This window comes from Phaseolus vulgaris, chromosome 7, assembly GCF_000499845.2.
Source record: "Phaseolus vulgaris cultivar G19833 chromosome 7, P. vulgaris v2.0, whole genome shotgun sequence".
NCBI lineage: Eukaryota > Viridiplantae > Streptophyta > Magnoliopsida > Fabales > Fabaceae > Phaseolus > Phaseolus vulgaris.
The window spans coordinates 34392517-34409965 of NC_023753.2; the positions used below are offsets into that span (position 1 = coordinate 34392517).

General features: G+C 30.8%; 2 protein-coding genes across 2 annotated transcripts; one reads left to right on the forward strand and one right to left on the reverse strand.

The window, feature by feature from the left end:
* Positions 1-863: 863 nt before the first annotated feature.
* LOC137830263 (putative serine/threonine-protein kinase) lies at positions 864-3090 on the reverse strand. Its single transcript, XM_068637464.1, is given in 7 exon segments — positions 864-1534; positions 1713-1860; positions 1962-2199; positions 2318-2534; positions 2684-2811; positions 2895-2960; positions 2963-3090. Coding segments are annotated over 7 exon segments (1218 nt in total). The 5' UTR covers positions 3057-3090; the 3' UTR covers positions 864-1207.
* Positions 3091-11025: 7935 nt separating this feature from the next.
* On the forward strand, positions 11026-15628 carry LOC137830264 (probable E3 ubiquitin-protein ligase LOG2). The gene is made up of 3 exons (XM_068637465.1): positions 11026-11898; positions 14208-14709; positions 15262-15628. Exons 1-3 carry the CDS (start codon positions 11465-11467, stop codon positions 15376-15378), a joined length of 1053 nt encoding a protein of 350 aa, XP_068493566.1. The 5' UTR covers positions 11026-11464; the 3' UTR covers positions 15379-15628.
* Positions 15629-17449: the final 1821 nt, after the last annotated feature.

The window sequence follows — 17449 nt, forward strand, 5'->3', positions numbered from 1 at the left end:
ATACTAAACTAGAAAAATCAATAAAGAAGATGAAAATGACTGCAAAAACATTGTGATCGTAAAAACATTGGCGGCTCCTTTTTGAAGAAATGCTTAATAAAGCACGGCATAGACAAAAAGTTGGGGGAAATATTTTTATTATAATTATTTCATTAATATATTTTTTTTGTACTAAACTTATTTGTTTCACTATTAGATATTATTTAGGCTAAACTCACTTTTGTTTCTTATAATTTTTTGAATGCAGAATTTTGATTCCTACAAAATTTTAAGTGTAGAATTGATGTTTTAGATCAATAATTATATTTACAAATAAGTAAAGTACTTCAAAGGAAGTAAAACTACGTAAACTTAAAATATACATTTAATTTGCATTATAATTTTTTTAATTCAATGACCATGCATGTATTATTAACGTAATTTTTTTACATTATCATTCGATCGACAATTATCAAATAATAATATAAAACTATTTTGCGTTCCTCTCAGTATGATTGACGTGGAATCTATTTGTTATGTTGTCAACAGTGATTTGTCTCTTATGCATGTAATTGATTGCCTTACGGAACGGATAATTTTATTGTTAGACTATTATAAAGTCAACTTCCATAATTATAGTTATCTTAATGACTGCTCAACAATTTTTCTTCTTGTTACCTTATGATGTAATCACATTTCCTATTGATTTTCATTTTTCAATAATTAATAAAAAATTATTAATCAATTTGACAATTTTATTTTTTAATAGTTTTTTTTACAATTTTATTTCTTGTTGAAAATTCTGTGTTAATTGGAAATAAAATAAAATAATACAAATAAATACAACCTTCGCTTGATAAATAATCTATTATTGAGAAGTTGAATTTGAATGATAAGAAGATTTGACTCTGATTTTCTCTTATAACTCTTTTTCATCGTTACATAATAAATTAATTAACATCAGCCAAAAGTTGATGAAAAAATTGTTGAGGATCGACACTCGTACTAGCCCAAGGCAGTGAGCACGCCCTATGAGACCAGCTTAGTCAGAAAAGAATTCTGTGGGGAAGCATTCAACAAAATAAAAACTAAAAGATAAAACAAATCAAGCTATGCAAATGCATCCAAAGAAGAAAGAAAAACTATGAACACTGGATCAATCCTTGTGATGCTCTTCAGAGTGACCAATTAGTTCTGATCCTACCCTTACGCATGCTCAATAATCTAACTAACGAGCAAGATTGAATGAACTCCAAATGGAGCTTGTGAAGGTTGCTCCAGCTGAACTTCTTTCGTGGGAAGAGTTTTGTTTTTTGATTCTGATCTTCCCGAGATCAGCAACGAACCCTGGTTTCGAAATGTGAACATCTTTCATATCAACGTTGTTGGTTAATTTCTCCACAACCTCTGACATTCGTGGCCGAAGTTTCACGGTTTCTTGCACACATAGTAGCCCCACCTTGAGGAACTTTATGGCTTCTTCATCCGGAAAATTTTTGTTCAACATGGGATCCACCAGTTTTAATAAATCGTTAGATTGATACGCTATCCACACCTGCAATTGCAAACATGTTCAACTTCAAAGTTCAAACACACATACATACACTTCTTCCATTTGACTAATCATAACAAACAAAAAAGCTACTTTAATTCTATTCCACCAAGTATGGCTGAATCTACTAAGCTTGAAAGCTGCAAGCAATTATGAGTTTGACTTCAGTTTCATTTCATACCTTCTCCACTATGAAACGTTCAAAGTCTTGATAGGCATCCACCACTGCTAGGCCACTCACAATTTGCAGAAGCAGCACTCCAAAGCTGTAAACATCTGATTTTCGTGAAACCTGTCCAGAATTGGCATATTCTGGAGCTAGATAACCCCTGTTGATTTATTAAAACAAAAACCCCTTTAGTCATGGAATAAAAAGGATTCAAATTAATGAACCAAGGTAGTTCCTTTTTCTTCTTAATGTCCAACTTACAGTGTCCCTGCAACCCGAGTGCTGATGTAAGAAGCTTCGTCTCTTAGCAATTTTGCCAAACCGAAATCTGAAACCTTTGGAGTGAAATTCCGATCAAGAAGAATATTTTTGGCTTTGATGTCTCTGTGTACGATATGAGGCTTAAGATCTTCGTGGAGAAAGTCAAGTCCCCGAGCAACCCCTATGGATACTTCCTTCCTTGTTTGCCAACTGAATCTCATTCTTCTCTCCTCCGAACCTTTCAATCAAAAGCCACAAAAATCAGAATCATTAACTTCTGCCTCCAATTGCAACCACTAAATAGGAAATTCAAAAAGAAACACATAACAGAAATTAATCATCCAAAAACTAATTACCTAAAAAAGCTTTGTAAAGGCTATTGTTCTCCATATAATCATAGACCAAATATCTATGGAAACCTTCCACACAACACCCTTTCAAGCTTACAAGATTTTGGTGCTTGATGTTTGCAAGTGTAGCCAATTCCGCCACAAATTCCCTCTCTCCTCGCATGGATTCCACCTCAACCGAAAGCACCTTCACCGCCACAAAAGAACCATCCAGAAGCCTCCCCTTTACAAGTCAACACCCAAATCAGTCCCTCAGAACATAACCCCTTGGTTAATTCTCGTTACAGCATGAAATCGCATTGCATCTCAATGCCCCAATTAAGTTAAAAACAAAGTCATTAAAAGAATGAGAACAAAGAATGTATAACTAACCTTATAGACAGAGCCAAAGCCACCTTCTCCAACCTTCTCCGAGGAATGGAAATTACGCGTGGCCAATTTCAATTGGTTGTAAGTGAACAAACGGAAGCTCCCATCGTTGATCTCTCCCTCTGGGTTGTCTGCAATGGAAGAAAAGATATCAGAGATAATTAACAAAAACCAAAGTGTTCAAATTAAGTGGTGTGTTAGTTGTGGTGTGTACCGTTATTCTTGTGTTCTTTGGTGGCTGAAGAAAAACAAGTAAAAAAAGGAATTTTCATGCTTGTCCTGGGATAAGTGTAACACTGCCTTGGATATCGGGGTTTGGGGCTATATATGAAGGTTTTGGAGAAGAAGAGCGTGTGGAGAAAATGAGAAAGACCATGTTTGGGAAAATAGATAATACTCGGTTAAACTAGGAATGCATTCTCTCACGGCATTTGACACTTTCTTCTTTTCTTTGTTTCTACATTTTCCTTTTTTTTTTTCTCAAAGGTCTCGAGTGACGACGACCCATTCCTCTTGCAACTTGGATCTTTCTGAGATTAATGAGTTACACAACAAATCATTGATTATAATATGAACAATGGAATTAGGGAAATGTGTTTTTCTTATCTCTATTATCAACTCACTTAGCTTTTCAATCCATTTCCATGTAAAAACAACCCAAAAACATGGTAAATATATTGTGTTTTAAACGTGGTTAAATTTAGATGGTTTATAAATATATCAACTCACAAATTTAAAATTATAGATAGGTAAGTAATTCAACTTAAACGTTTGATAGCAGAGATATTAAGAAAGATAAGTATCATTTTTCAAATGAGAATAAAATAGAGATTAAGTCATTTTCAACGTAATAACTCCAATTTAGTGGGTACGTATAGAGCAGTTTATATTCAGGAAAAAAAGAGAATTTTTGACGTGAAAGAAATACATTAAAATAAATTGGGAGTGTAAAAAAGTTAACGTGCTTTTTTTTTTTTAATTGTCCTTAGTTTCAGAAATTTGATTAAAAGGTACTAAACTACTAAGTCACAAGTCTAAAAAAGAGAACTAGTATCTTTCAAACGTGCGATAACTAATATAATAAAAAAGTATCACACTCTTCAAAATAAAGACTCTTTCGTTATTCTAATTTGAATTGAGGTTTTAGGTTTTCTTAATTTATCACAATTTGTAATATTAATTTTTAGATTAAACCTATAATTTAAGTTTTGGATATGCATTTTTTCATTTGGTTCCTACTACTATAAAATTTCTTAAACTGGTTATGGTTTTATCGTTTCTGTCATCGTTATCTCCGTCCGCGTTCTTAATTTGATTAATATGCATGACACAATTTTTAATGTGGTTTTCAAAGTGATACAAGAAAAGCTTTTGAAACTCTTCACTGAGAATATCTTATTTAAAGTTTTGTAGGGTTAGGGTTCAATAATATTTTTTTTTTGTTGGATTCATACTTCTCTACTAGTGTGAATGATAGCATATTTGGATTTCTTTTCCTTGCAAAAGGACTTAAACAAGGTGATCATCTTTTTCCTTTTCTTTTTTGTTTTGCAAAAGAAAAATTGAGAAGAGGTATTTTAAAAATGGTTCACAATGGTAAAATTACTCCTATGACGATTAAAGGTAAATTATGCATACTCATATACTTTACGTAGATGTGATATTTTTTTCGAAGAGAATTAAATCTCCCTAAAAAGTATTTGTGATTTGTTCAAGTTATAAGGTGATGTTTTAGAAAAATGGTATTATGATTACTTAAGTTTTGGTTTGGTCCTTCATCCTTCTTTATATCCTTGCTTATTTTAAATTTTTTATTCCTTAATAAAATTATCATCAGGGAATATATGATTGTTAATGTATGAAGTGCTAACATAGTTGAGATGTGATGATCATAATTTTACTCACTTAAAAGCTTTAGGCATAGACTAAATTTATGAATAAATTTGATGTTTTAAATAAAATTCAACTAATTTGATTTATTTGTACCTTAATTATTTTTACTCATGATCTTGTATTTTTAGTCATAGTAGACGGTCGGACTAAACGACCTAGTGATTACATGAAGTAGACATGACTCGTTTGTCAAAACTCAACTAAAGAAATCCCCTCAATAATATCAAGTGTAATGAAGAAGAATGTATACAAAGAGTCTAGTATGAATATCTTAGACTTGACAGTTTGATATAAGCATTTGATAGAATGTCCGAAAGAAATGTCTATTGCAACGAGTCATCCATTTTAATTTTTTTAAAATTTTGAGTATAATTTTTTATTTTAAAGCAAGTAAAGTCACAATCCCTCACTAAAATATTTGTACTTAAAAGATATTTGTACTCCTATATGAAGAGAGTAAATATTGTTGTGATTTTCAAATTCAGAAACAATTTGATAATTTTACTAACGAATCCAAAGAAGACAATGTTGATGATGGCGTGGTGTGGATTGATTGAAGAAAAGTAAAAATTCTCTATGAAAGTGGATTGTGAATTGATGATGATACGTGTGGTTGTTAACTTCATTACACTTCTCTAATATTGAAAAAAAATATAAGAAGATTATTCATAATTTCACATCAATTTCACCACATACATAAAAACAAACACAATATATTAGTAGGATGTGATAATAGTTTTGTAACATATATTTTTTTACATAAAGTATTATTCTTAATTGTTATTAGTTGAAATTGTTTTCACCTAATGTTAATTAAAATGTAGGTGGGACCAGTTTTTTTAACCAATATTAATTAATATTTTTAAAATTGATAAAATTATTTTCTAATATTAGTCAAGATTTTTTATCAACATTAGATTATTTTTTATCGATGTAAGTTGGGATTATTTTGTCTCTGTTAGAAATTATTTTCTTATTATTTATATTATTGAAATGACTTATCCTACAATGTAGGTTTAAACTATTTTTTAGGAAGAGGATATTTTTTTGTGTTTGTTTTAAGGGTTTTGAGGGTGGGAGAGTGGATGACGGAGAGTGTGGATGTATTTTTTTTATTCTTCACAAAATGAAGAGATTCGTGAGGATTATGTAGAATTATTGTATTTTACCAAAATATCTTTGTGCATGTATTTTATTACAATATACAAAATTAAATATTATATAAATTTATTTATTATTTATAATTTAAAAAATATTTAATTATACCATTAATAACAATATATAATTATAAATAATGAAAATAAAAAAATAAAATTATAATATCAACAAATATATATAGTAACAAACGAATATAATAATGAATATTATTTTCATAAATTTTAATGTATTTAATAAATTTATTTTAATGTATTTAATAAATTTATTTCAATTTAACACAAAAATATTTTCTATTATATTTTTTATTTTTTTTATTAAAAAATATAAATAATTATGGATATTACATATTAAAAACATTTAATTAATTCAAACCCAAAAAAAAATCATAATTCATTATTGAAAAAAATTTAATAACAAGGATAAATTTGTAAACTTACAATAAATCATTCTCTCAAATCCACTTTATCATGCATCAATCCAAACAACCTCACATATCCTCACACATCCTCTCTAATCCTCACAAATTCACTCTCTTCCCTCCTCACAAATCTTCTCCTCGATCCAGACAGAGTCTTAATGTTTTTAAAGGTTATTTCAGTTCAGCCGAGATGAGTGAAATTATATTTTGTGAATGTTTGCAAGATTTATTTTTTTAAAATTTGTAATGATTTTCTTTTCTTTCGACATTGTAACATAACCCATTTAATACAACAAACTATAGTCGATAGATATAATAATATATTCATAAATAAATAAAATAAAAATAAGTCCATATGTTAAAAACATTTTAAACAGTACTAGCACAATAAGTAATAAACTAAAAATTAATTCATTTAATTTAATTAAAACAAATTGGATCAAACTGTCTTTAAATTAAAAATAATAATTTATTCTTACATTAAAATCAGGTAACTTTTTTTAATGTGTTGTAGTTAGAACTGAGAATGAAAGTTGGGTTGAGTTTAAGCCATCCTTTGTGGACATGATGGGAAAAATAACATAAAAAGAAGGTTAGAAGATGGTAAAAATTAGAACACGGTCGTTTAGACATGTGATATTAAAATATGTACGTTGAACTCCTTGTTCAAAGTGTGTACGAGGAAAAGAACTTGACACATTCTAATTAAGATTCTAACATCTATAATTAATGTGCGAAAATATTAATATCTTTCAAATTCCACTTAATTAAATTGTAATGTGTGTCTTTCCACATATTTTTCGTTTATATCAAATTTATATGCTATTTCCAATAATATTATCACTTAACATATTTAGTTTTGAGAACAAATTAAACATGTTGTGCTTCTTCTCTATAAATATTTAACATATTTCATAAAAATTTATTTAACTTATTTTACACCACCCAAAATAACATTTACTTAATTTAAACCATTATATTATTTTTTAATGCAAAAGTCAAAAATTAAAATTATATATTTTATTTTCAAAAAACTAAAATAAAAAAATTAATTCCAAATTATACACTAAAATTATTATTAAATAACAATTAATTTTAAAAACAATAAATAATTAATTATTATATTAATTAAGTTAAATATTAATAATTTTTTAGTTTATAAGATAATATTTAACTTAGTTAATATAATAATTAATTATTTTTTATTTTTAAATTATTTGTTGTTTAATAACTTTCTTGTAGTGGATTATAAAATTAAAATTTGTTCACTCTTCAATTTTTTTTTATTCTTTCTCTTAAATCAATAAAAAACTAATATTAATATTTTAAATTATTTATTTTAAATTTTTATTCTCAGATATAAATTTTATTTTCTTGTATTTTTATTTTTTATTCTTTTCCTTTTTCTGAATGAAAATAGAAAATCACCACCGATCGAATTCCAATAAATTTCCGATATTACGAAATTAGGGTAAAAAAATCAGTTAATATTGAAAAAAATTAATCTTAACATTTTTAATATTCCAAATAGTTAATATTGAAAATCAGTTAAAGAATAGAAAATCATTGTCGTTTGAATTCTAATGAATTTTCTACTTTGGGATGAAAAAACCAGTTAAAAATTCTGCTTTTCAGAAAATCGAATTCCCAACTGCTATAATAAATGAGTTCATTTAAAAAAATAACATTGCGATGAGTTCATTTTGGATTTAAAAAGAAAAATATTAATCAGGAGAAAAAAAGAGATTACATGAAGAAATGATTTGGTGGTTATGTGTATGGAGCACAACTACTTGTCTCTTATATTATTTAACTTATGCATCTTCTTCTTTCTACTGGAAGACACGTGTAGCCCACTCCCTCCAATCTTCTCCTCCCCACATTTTCACAATAAACAAACAAAAAGTAATGCAAAATTCAACAATGAAGGACATTACATTCTGATTTACACAATCTTTTACCATTAACTTAAACCACTTTAAAATATATTGTTCTTGTGTGTAGAAAGTGTTCTTCTCGTCCTTATAAGTAACTAATGATGTTGTTTGAGATTTCATTTTTGTTTTGTTTTGGTTGGTGTACATTATAGTTGTATTTGTATAAATAAAATGTGTGTAAGTAGTATATGAGATTAGTTGTAATAATTATTGTGTTGTCTGTCGCTAGGTCGCATTCTTGTTCTTCTATTCCTTAAATCTTCAAGACTCATTTTTTTTAATTCTTCAGTATTTGGTCGGGAGTTAGTCTGCAAAAGGTACTCTGACAATCAAATAAGTACTTTGTGTTAAGAGTGTATAGTGAAACTGATAAAAAAAGTACCTTACTCCACTGTAAATAGCGTATTTATAACATTCAGTTATGGGTCATATGTCTGATGGGTCGAAATCTAACATGTATCAGTGTTAGCTGATTTCTAGGAAGTTACCCCGATTTCTCGGGACATTACCTAGATTTGATGGGATGTGACCTTGATTCGTAAGGAGTTTCTACAACTGCCTTAATTGTTATTTATTACAACTGCACTTTAAATATACTTTCAATCGGTCGGTTATTGAAACCGAATTACGTGGCTCGTTCAACACCAAAGCCGAGTGATGTGGCTCGTTTGACACCAAAGTCGAGTGACGTGGCTCATTCGACACCGACCAGTACAATAGTGAACCTCCAATATTGAATTTAGATTAGGGTAAATTATTGGATTAGTCTCGGAATTAGGATAACATTTCATATTATAATCATATTAATCATACTATGTAAAGGGACATTCATTGAGTCTTTGAGAGTCATGTTGATCACATGACTTGAGAAATATCCAGTCAATTATCTTCACCAAGGGGTAATGTAGGTACAAATATAATTGAAATGATAAAGCAATGTAGTGTTGTTTTGTGTGTGCTGGTAAAATTAAAATAACTATAAATTTTTATGGATCTCAAATTTATAGGTACCTATATAACTATCGTACTGATCCGTTACCTACATTAAGAGCACAACTATACTAAATGACAAATAAGTAAACATCCTATAAATAAGGATCACACCCCATCAAATCTGGGTAACACTCTGAGAAATGCTGATTCATTGAAGATATCCTCCAAACTTAACTCCCTATAAATCAGGGTCACACTCCAAGAAATCAACTAACACTGATTTTATACATATATATCACATATAGTCCATCAATTAGTTGACTCATTATTAAATGCTATAAATAAACCATCTACAATGGAGTAATGTACGCTTTTATCAATTTTATAATACACTTTTTTTATCCATAGTACTTACTTAATCGTCTAAAAATCTTTTATAAATTTATTCTCGATTAAACGTTAAAGAACTAAAAAAAGTAGAGTGAATATTAAAATATAAAAAAAGAATTGAAACCAATAATAATTATTTACGTAATCTCATATATAATTTAAAGTCACTTTTCCTATAGAATTACAAATATAAATCATGTATGTAAAAAACATCTAATAATTTATGAAAACATTCTATCAAAATTTGATTCTCATGCTACGATCTTAATTATAATAAATTTTTTTCATGGTAGAGACGCAGGATGTATGAGTTTTTGAGCTATCTACATCAAGTGAATCAAATAAAGGAGTTTGGTACTATATTCCAAATTATCATCAATATACTTATAACATTTTAAATAAAAACAAGTTCAACTTGCACCGACCCGTTTATATTTTTGTGCAAGTTTTAGAATTAAACATTAATATTTTTTTATCTGCTATATTATTAGTTTAAGTATTTTTATTGTTAATCAATTGAAAACTAAGTTAAACCAAGAGATTAACAAAAGCCCATACATACCTTTTTATTGTTAAAAAGAGTGTTAGAACAAATATAAATAATACACATTCACACTACACTTTTTACAAGCACCAAATCTTGATGCTATCTCTGAGTTGAAAGAAGAGTTTTTGAAAGACTAAACTCTGAAATAAAGACACAGTTATTCTCTTTAGGCACTTTGTCTCTTCTGTGATAACAAAAATAGGCAATTTAACATTAAAAAAAACATAAAGCAAGTGAAACAAACACCTAATAATACAAACACATGTATTCTCTTCTTTCTTACGTAACTTAATGTAATGTTTCTGTTAGGTTTGTTGATTGGATCCAGTGGGATATCAAATGGTTCTACACCATTCAAACTTCCCTTTACTTATTTCCACTTTCTCGTGAACCCATTTCAAAACTTATTAAACCATTACTCACCAAGGCTTTGTTTTGAAATGAGAAAATGAGTAGTTTCAGAGATGAAAAATAATAGATTTGAGATTGTATTAAGAGAAAGAGAATGAATAAAATGTTTATGAAAGTAATTGACTATTTTTTATTAATTTTGTAAGATTATAATTTTATTTTTTATTAAAATTAATTTAAAATAAAATATGATTAATTATTTGTACGTGATTAAAATATTTTTCATCCTATACTTATAAATATTATTATAATTTTATAATTTTTATTATTATTATCATATAAATATTATTATTTTTATTGTTATTATTATTATATTATAGAATTATAATTGGTTATTTAATAATATAATCCATTATTTTAGGCCATAGAAGTACTGATAGATTAATGGCGTGTATAAAATTGCAATGAGATTCTGAAATTATGAATAGAAGGATAATAATATATTGATAATCTGATATAAAAAAGAATATTTTTGTTATTATATAAAAAATTATATTTTTCTTATTTCATAAAAAAAATATAATTTTAGATAAAGAAAAAAATTAAATATTAGAACAAGGTTGTCCATATATATTTTTTGTTCTAAGTATGATTTCTATTAAAGCCAAAATAATGAATTCGTAAATCTATAAAAAGAATCAGAAAACTCTCACACCATAGCCTTCCATTATATTATTATATTAGAAAAATGAGAAAGCAAACAAAAGCAGAAAAAAAAAAGTGGGTCACTTTAGCAACAAAACCTTCACATCCCATCCCTTCATCAATGGTGTTCCTCTTGCTCGGTGGAGCTTTACGCAATCCCATTACTCTCTCTTTCTTTTCATTTTCTTTTATTCTCTTTTTTTCCATTTCTTTCCTATTCTTTTTCATTGCATTCTCTAATCACTTTCCATTCATCACCGGTTTTCTCTGTCACTGTCTCCTACTACTCTTTGAACCACCGCAACTAAAATAACAACCCCACTTTTCTTCTCACCAAAGCTTCCAAGTTTTCATTTTTCTCGCCTTCTCAGAAAAATATCAGCACCCCAGATGATATAATACAAAAATTTCAAGAAATCTTTGCTGGGTGAATTTCGTAACTTTTTTTTTTCATGGGCAACATAGGAAGCAGCGGCTCCAACAGCCGTCGGAGACACGGCGGCAGCGGCAGCGGGAGGCGGATTCACCCGCCGCCTCCTCCTCATCCGCCGGTGATGCCTCTGCCGGAAGTCACGGCGAACCGGTTCGTGTACCCTCCTGCCGCCACGCCGTATCACAACTACCCTGGATACTACCCGCCGCCGACTACCATGCCGGCGCCTTTGCCGGCTCCTTACGACCACCACCACCGTCCGTCGGTGGACCCGATGTGGGGGAGGTGCCCGGCGGCTCCGGCAGCGCCGGCGCCGTATGTGGAGCACCAAAAGGCCGTTACTATAAAAAACGATGTCAACATCAAGAAGGAGACGCTAAGGATTGAGCCTGATGAAGAGAATCCTGGCCGTTTCCTCGTGACGTTTACGTTTGATGCCACCGTTTCTGGGAGGTAACACCGCTTTTCCTTGTATTTAATGTTTGTGCTGTAATGAGGTGATCGTGTCTGTGGTTATTTAATTGGTGTGTGGTGTCGTGTGTGAATGGTCATAATGTGTCAGATGCAAGGTTTTTGAGGTTGTTGCTGTGATTCTGTGCTTGTTTTTTTTTTCTTGATGGGGTGTTAATAAGCTTGTTGCTGTATGCTTGGTTTAATTGTTTTGCTCAATTTGCTTATTTGGATTCTGATAAGTAAAAGGAGCAAAACATGCTACCCTAGCTAGCTTGGAAAGGTGACAAAGGGGTGCATGATTTTAGGGGGTGACAAAGGGGTGCATGACTTTAGGGGGTGACAAAGGGGTGCATGACTATAGGGAGTGCAAAGCTGCAGATAAGTAATGTTGTGCAGATGAGAAGTATAGGTACAAGCAGATGTATATGCGATATAAGTCGATATTTTGGAGTTTATATGGCTCATTGGCTTTACCGTAGGTAGAATAGCTATATTTATTGTTCTGTGTCTATTTTGTGAATCACTGACAAGCATCTCTGTGTGTTTATATGGTTAAATTTCTTTAACAATCTGGTGAACCTGATTGAAAGAAAAGTCAATTGCTGCTAAAGACTTCCAGCTTGTCAGAGTGTCTTCATTTATCATTTCATAATCAACATGATTTTTCCCCCATTTGATATATTCTGGCTGTTGATCTGGTCACACACTAGATACTTGCCACCAAGTTTGCATTATTTGGGAATGTCTATTGAGATTTTCAAGAGTGCCTTTTTTATCCTATTCCTTTTTTAGAGGGGTAAATGACTTATTCTATTTTGTGTGGGGTGTTGTTATGTTTTAGCAATCGACAGTGAAGTTTCTCTGTACATATTAATGGTAAATGAGGTAGTTAGCTCAGTACACATCAGTCAGTTTGAAAGCTGATGTTATTTGTTACTGAACAGCGGCTTGTAGATCATTTTTAGTTTCCTGATGTGCTTGTGCTAATGGTTCTTATTACTTTCAAATCACCATTCCGGGAGTGCCTTTTACTTGTGTCAGTTTAACTGTAGTTTTATTTACAATAACTGATTGCTAAGAATGGAAGGAAACCATATTAGAGAAGAAAGTGGTAACTCTAATAGTTTGACTGTTTGAGGTTTTCTGTTGGTTTTATGCGGTGTGAAAGGACAAACTGAGGTTGCTATTTCAATTAAATTATTGGATGTTATGGTGCATTTTCATTTTTTTTATTTTGTTTTGTGGGGGATTGGTTACATTCCTAGTGAAATGACATTTAATTTTGTAGAATTAAATGTTAAGTAATTTTCTGTATCATCACTAGTTATTCTCCTTGAGTGCATGGCCCCCTCATATGAGAAAGTCAAGGTCTTTTTTAAGTAGAATTAATCTATTTTATCTACTTGGATTTAGATAACTAACCTTATATTTTTGGAAATAGAATATTTGAAATTGGACTCTGGTGCTATTTCCGTCTACTTCATGGTCAATGTTAGTAGCAATTAAAAAAAGGACAAATATTTCTACGGCAAGATACATGGATATAATGCCTACTTTTTTATTACCTAGATGGTTGGTTTCAATGCTTGTTTTACTTGTGCAATTTCAATTTTGGCAAAGCTGCATAACTAAATTAAATTTTTAGCACTTTTGAAGGCAATAAATTACTCAGTATTGTAAGTACTTGTTGCTTCCCCATTTTATGTATCATTTTGTAAGCAATACCAATACATGAAATGCGATTGACTCAGTGTCGTCAAGGTGGACCTAAGGCGGTGCAAGGCATTAGAAAGGGTTAATGCTTCCTTTGCACTTTAGGAGTGCCGTTTTAAATGTCATTAAAATAGTCTTTGAAATACTTATATGATGCTAAGCAGGGCAATATAGTCATAATGTTAAAAGGATAACTGGTTGTTAGACTTTTGGACCCTTAGCAGCAAACAGCTTAAGGTTTTGCATATCTGACAAGGTAATCTTTTACTTTTACTGAAATGTTAGGCTTAAGTAGCTTATTCATATGGATAAACAATGCAAAATGGTCAAATATTTTACTATTTTCTTTTTCAGATATGTGTGTTTTTTGGTGTTTCTTGCCTCTAAGGCATTAAAACCTAAGATGTCTCTCACCTTCAACTACCTTGGGTTGACTTAATGCACATCCAGTTTAATTATGCATACAATAGTTAGTGCTGTTTAAGATTAAAATTGTCATTTTGTGTGCCGGTTAAAGCTATGAATATGAATATTTGTGGGATAGTTCTTTTATTTGTTTGAACTAAATGTTTTGTTTCCTTTTACCTCCATAACAGCATCACAATACTTTTCTTTGCAAAAGAAGGCGAAGGTTGCATCCTAATCCCAATGAAGGAAGACGTTTTTCCATCCCTGACTGTAAATTTCCAGCAAGGTCTTGGGCAGAAGTTTAAACAGCCACCTGGAACTGGTATTGATTTTTCAATATTTGAGGAGTCCGAGTTATTGAATGTGGGGGACAATGATGTCTATCCCGTTGCAATTAAAGCAGATGCATCCTCTGTCAACCCTGATGAATCAAAATCAAATGAAACTCCATCATCTGGTAACACAAACTCTCAGATAACTCAAGCAGTGTTTGAGAAGGAGAAAGGAGAGTTTCAGGTGAAGGTTGTTAAGCAGATCTTATGGGTAAATGAAGTGAGGTATGAACTGCAGGAAATATATGGTATTGGAAATTCAGTGGAGAGTGACTTGGATGGGAATGACCCAGGAAAAGAGTGTGTTATATGTTTGTCAGAGCCTCGTGACACAACTGTCCTTCCATGTCGCCACATGGTATTTATCGTTTTACTTTTTTCTTAAAATTTATGTTTAATTGGTTGACTGAATGATCCTCTGATGATAACCATTGCCACTGTGAGTAGAAAGTGATAGAATATATATGCTGCTGGCTTTCATTGATGAGCAGATTCTTTTGTCATTATTTTTCATTTCTTGTGTATTCTGGTTCAACTTATTTTTGAACAACAATCGCTTAGTTTCTTCAGCTTCATGAAACAACTACTATAAAATAAATTATTAAAAACTTATGTACCTTGGTGTCCAAAGACTTCTTGCTATGCAAAGGTATGGAGAAGGGTATTGTAAGCAGTCTTATCCTTGCATATGCAAAGAGGTTGTTTCCAAATTCTTATCCATGCCCAATTGGTCACCAACATGCACCTTTACAGTTGCACCAAGGCACACCCTCATAAATGATTATTTCCTCAAAATAATTTATATTAACATGTTACTCTGTCATTAATAAGTTATCATTCTTAGCTAACACTGATTATTATCTTTGCTCCATTTTAAGTGTTGATTGGTTTTGGATTTGTTTCCTTGTAGTGTATGTGTAGCGGATGTGCAAAGGTTTTGAGGTTCCAAACAAATAGATGTCCAATCTGCAGACAACCAGTTGAGAGGCTTTTGGAGATCAAAGTGGGGCCTGAACCTGAGGAATGAAGATACAATGTTAGTGACACCAGCTTCCTGTACAGTCCAAATGTTATAGTTAATACTTTCACTTATTTTATCAGGTTTCCCTAATAATCCCAAAAGTATAGAAATTGGTATTTATGCATATGACATTATGTTTGACATCTGCAACAGGCTGGCATTGCACCTGACTTGTATTATTGTATAAGACAATGCCTCCACCATGTTGGTTTGGTTTTACTCCTAATTTTTAAGTGCTTTTATCTTCTAAACTTAATTAGATTCTCCTCTTCTCTTTGGATTACATCTTTCTTATTTTGGTCAAAATTGCTCATAACTTCATCCAACGTTAGGCCAGTTGCAAAACATTTCTTGTAGTTAACAATAACTCAGCAACTTGACACCCTAGCTTTATCAATTAGTGTGAATCTAATCTTTGTGCACGTAAAAAAAGCCCTTCTAAGGATAAGGGACCAATATGTATGAATGATGTGATGAGATGAAGCAGTTTGAGTTGCTACATTTTGAATACTGCTTTTATGCAATTGACCATTTGGCCAGTAGTTGAAGTTCATTACGGTTTCCACAAGAACACGAGGAAATATAGGTTTATGTTGCATTGCCCATGTATCAGACCATGTTTTCAGGTTGGCACAATAATGGTATTTAACTTTCTCAACCACTTTTTTCTTTTCTGGTAGGATTTTTCTTGTTTCGGCCAAAGGTCTTATGAGCCACTTTTTAATCCATACCTTTGTCAGGGAAATGATTATTGAATAGCTCATATCCTCAAACCCATCATTCACCTCAATTACTTTTATTCTAAGTATTGGATAACACGTTGGACACTAATTTTTTAATGTCTCTAAGGATTTTTGAGGGTAAGTCTGCACATGTTTCCTTAACAATTGGTTGAGCACTCGTTAAATTACTTCGCATGCGTTGCATGACCCAACAATAAGCATATGCACATCGTTTGTCAGATGAATAGTTTTAAATGTTTCTGTAACGTTTTTCTTACTGACCTTATTTGTTTAAAATAGAAAATGATACTCCTGTGTAATGTTTTCTTTATAGAAATATATCAAAGCAAATCAGCAAGAGAATATAACATTACTTTGTCACATGACATTACTGATTAGCTAAACACCAAAAGCCAAAACAGACACACAATTACAGATTACGAGGATGTTTACCACCTCAGATGAATCAAGTATGCAACGGTTCAATTAAAGTTCCATCGTTGAATCGGTTCCTTCATCTTGAAATTCGTAGTTATAAGTTTGATCCAGACAAATTTAACTTGTCATCAATACTTAAAACTTGTAAAAAGAAAAGAAAAACCAAGCAGCACACACTTTATTTGCAGAGGAGAATGATAAAGTAAGGTCATTTATAAAGCATTTTGGAACTTTAAACACTGTACATATGACTTCTGAGGCCATTTATGCGATTTGGTATCCACCATTGATGAACATAAACACCATTGCTTCTAAGACCCTTGTAAATAATAATATCCATGCACTGTTTCCTGCTGCTCATAATTTCATCTTTACCATCTTCACTCTCTGAACATCATTTTTTGCTATCTTTTCTTGATATTATTATTAGCAATAACAATAATTATAAATAACTTCAATTGATAATAAGACATAATTTAAGTATACAAATGTAGATAATTTCAATTGATTCCATATAAAAAATTGTTATATTGTTTAAAATATTTTTATTTTGATTTTTTCGTGACATGATTGTTACTTTCGTCCACAAACTTATCAATCAACTAATGTTTTCCTTCTATAATTTTATTTTTATCACAAACTTACCAATGAACTCATGTTTTTCTCCTATAATTCTTTCTAACTCTTAGTCAACTCATTTTTTCTCTCTTTAGAAAACCTATCGATCAACTCATTTTTTCTCTTATAATTCCTTCAACTCATTAGTCAACTCGTACTTTCTCTCTTCAAAACTTCTCCAGAAACGAGTTGATCAAAGAATTGCATTTATTTTTATTTTGTTGTCAACAGAATGACATGATTGTTACTTTTTTTTTTATCACAAATGTATCATTCAATTCATGTTTTTCTCTTATAAT

Excerpts from the sequence above, each read along its gene's own strand:
- LOC137830264 (XM_068637465.1), top strand. The coding sequence starts at position 11,465 with ATGGGCAACATAGGAAGCAGCGGCTCCAACAGCCGTCGGAGACACGGC. Across the intron at positions 11,899-14,207 it reads GATGCCACCGTTTCTGGGAG|CATCACAATACTTTTCTTTG; the intron begins GTAACACCGCTT and ends CCTCCATAACAG. Across the intron at positions 14,710-15,261 it reads TCCTTCCATGTCGCCACATG|TGTATGTGTAGCGGATGTGC; the intron begins GTATTTATCGTT and ends GTTTCCTTGTAG.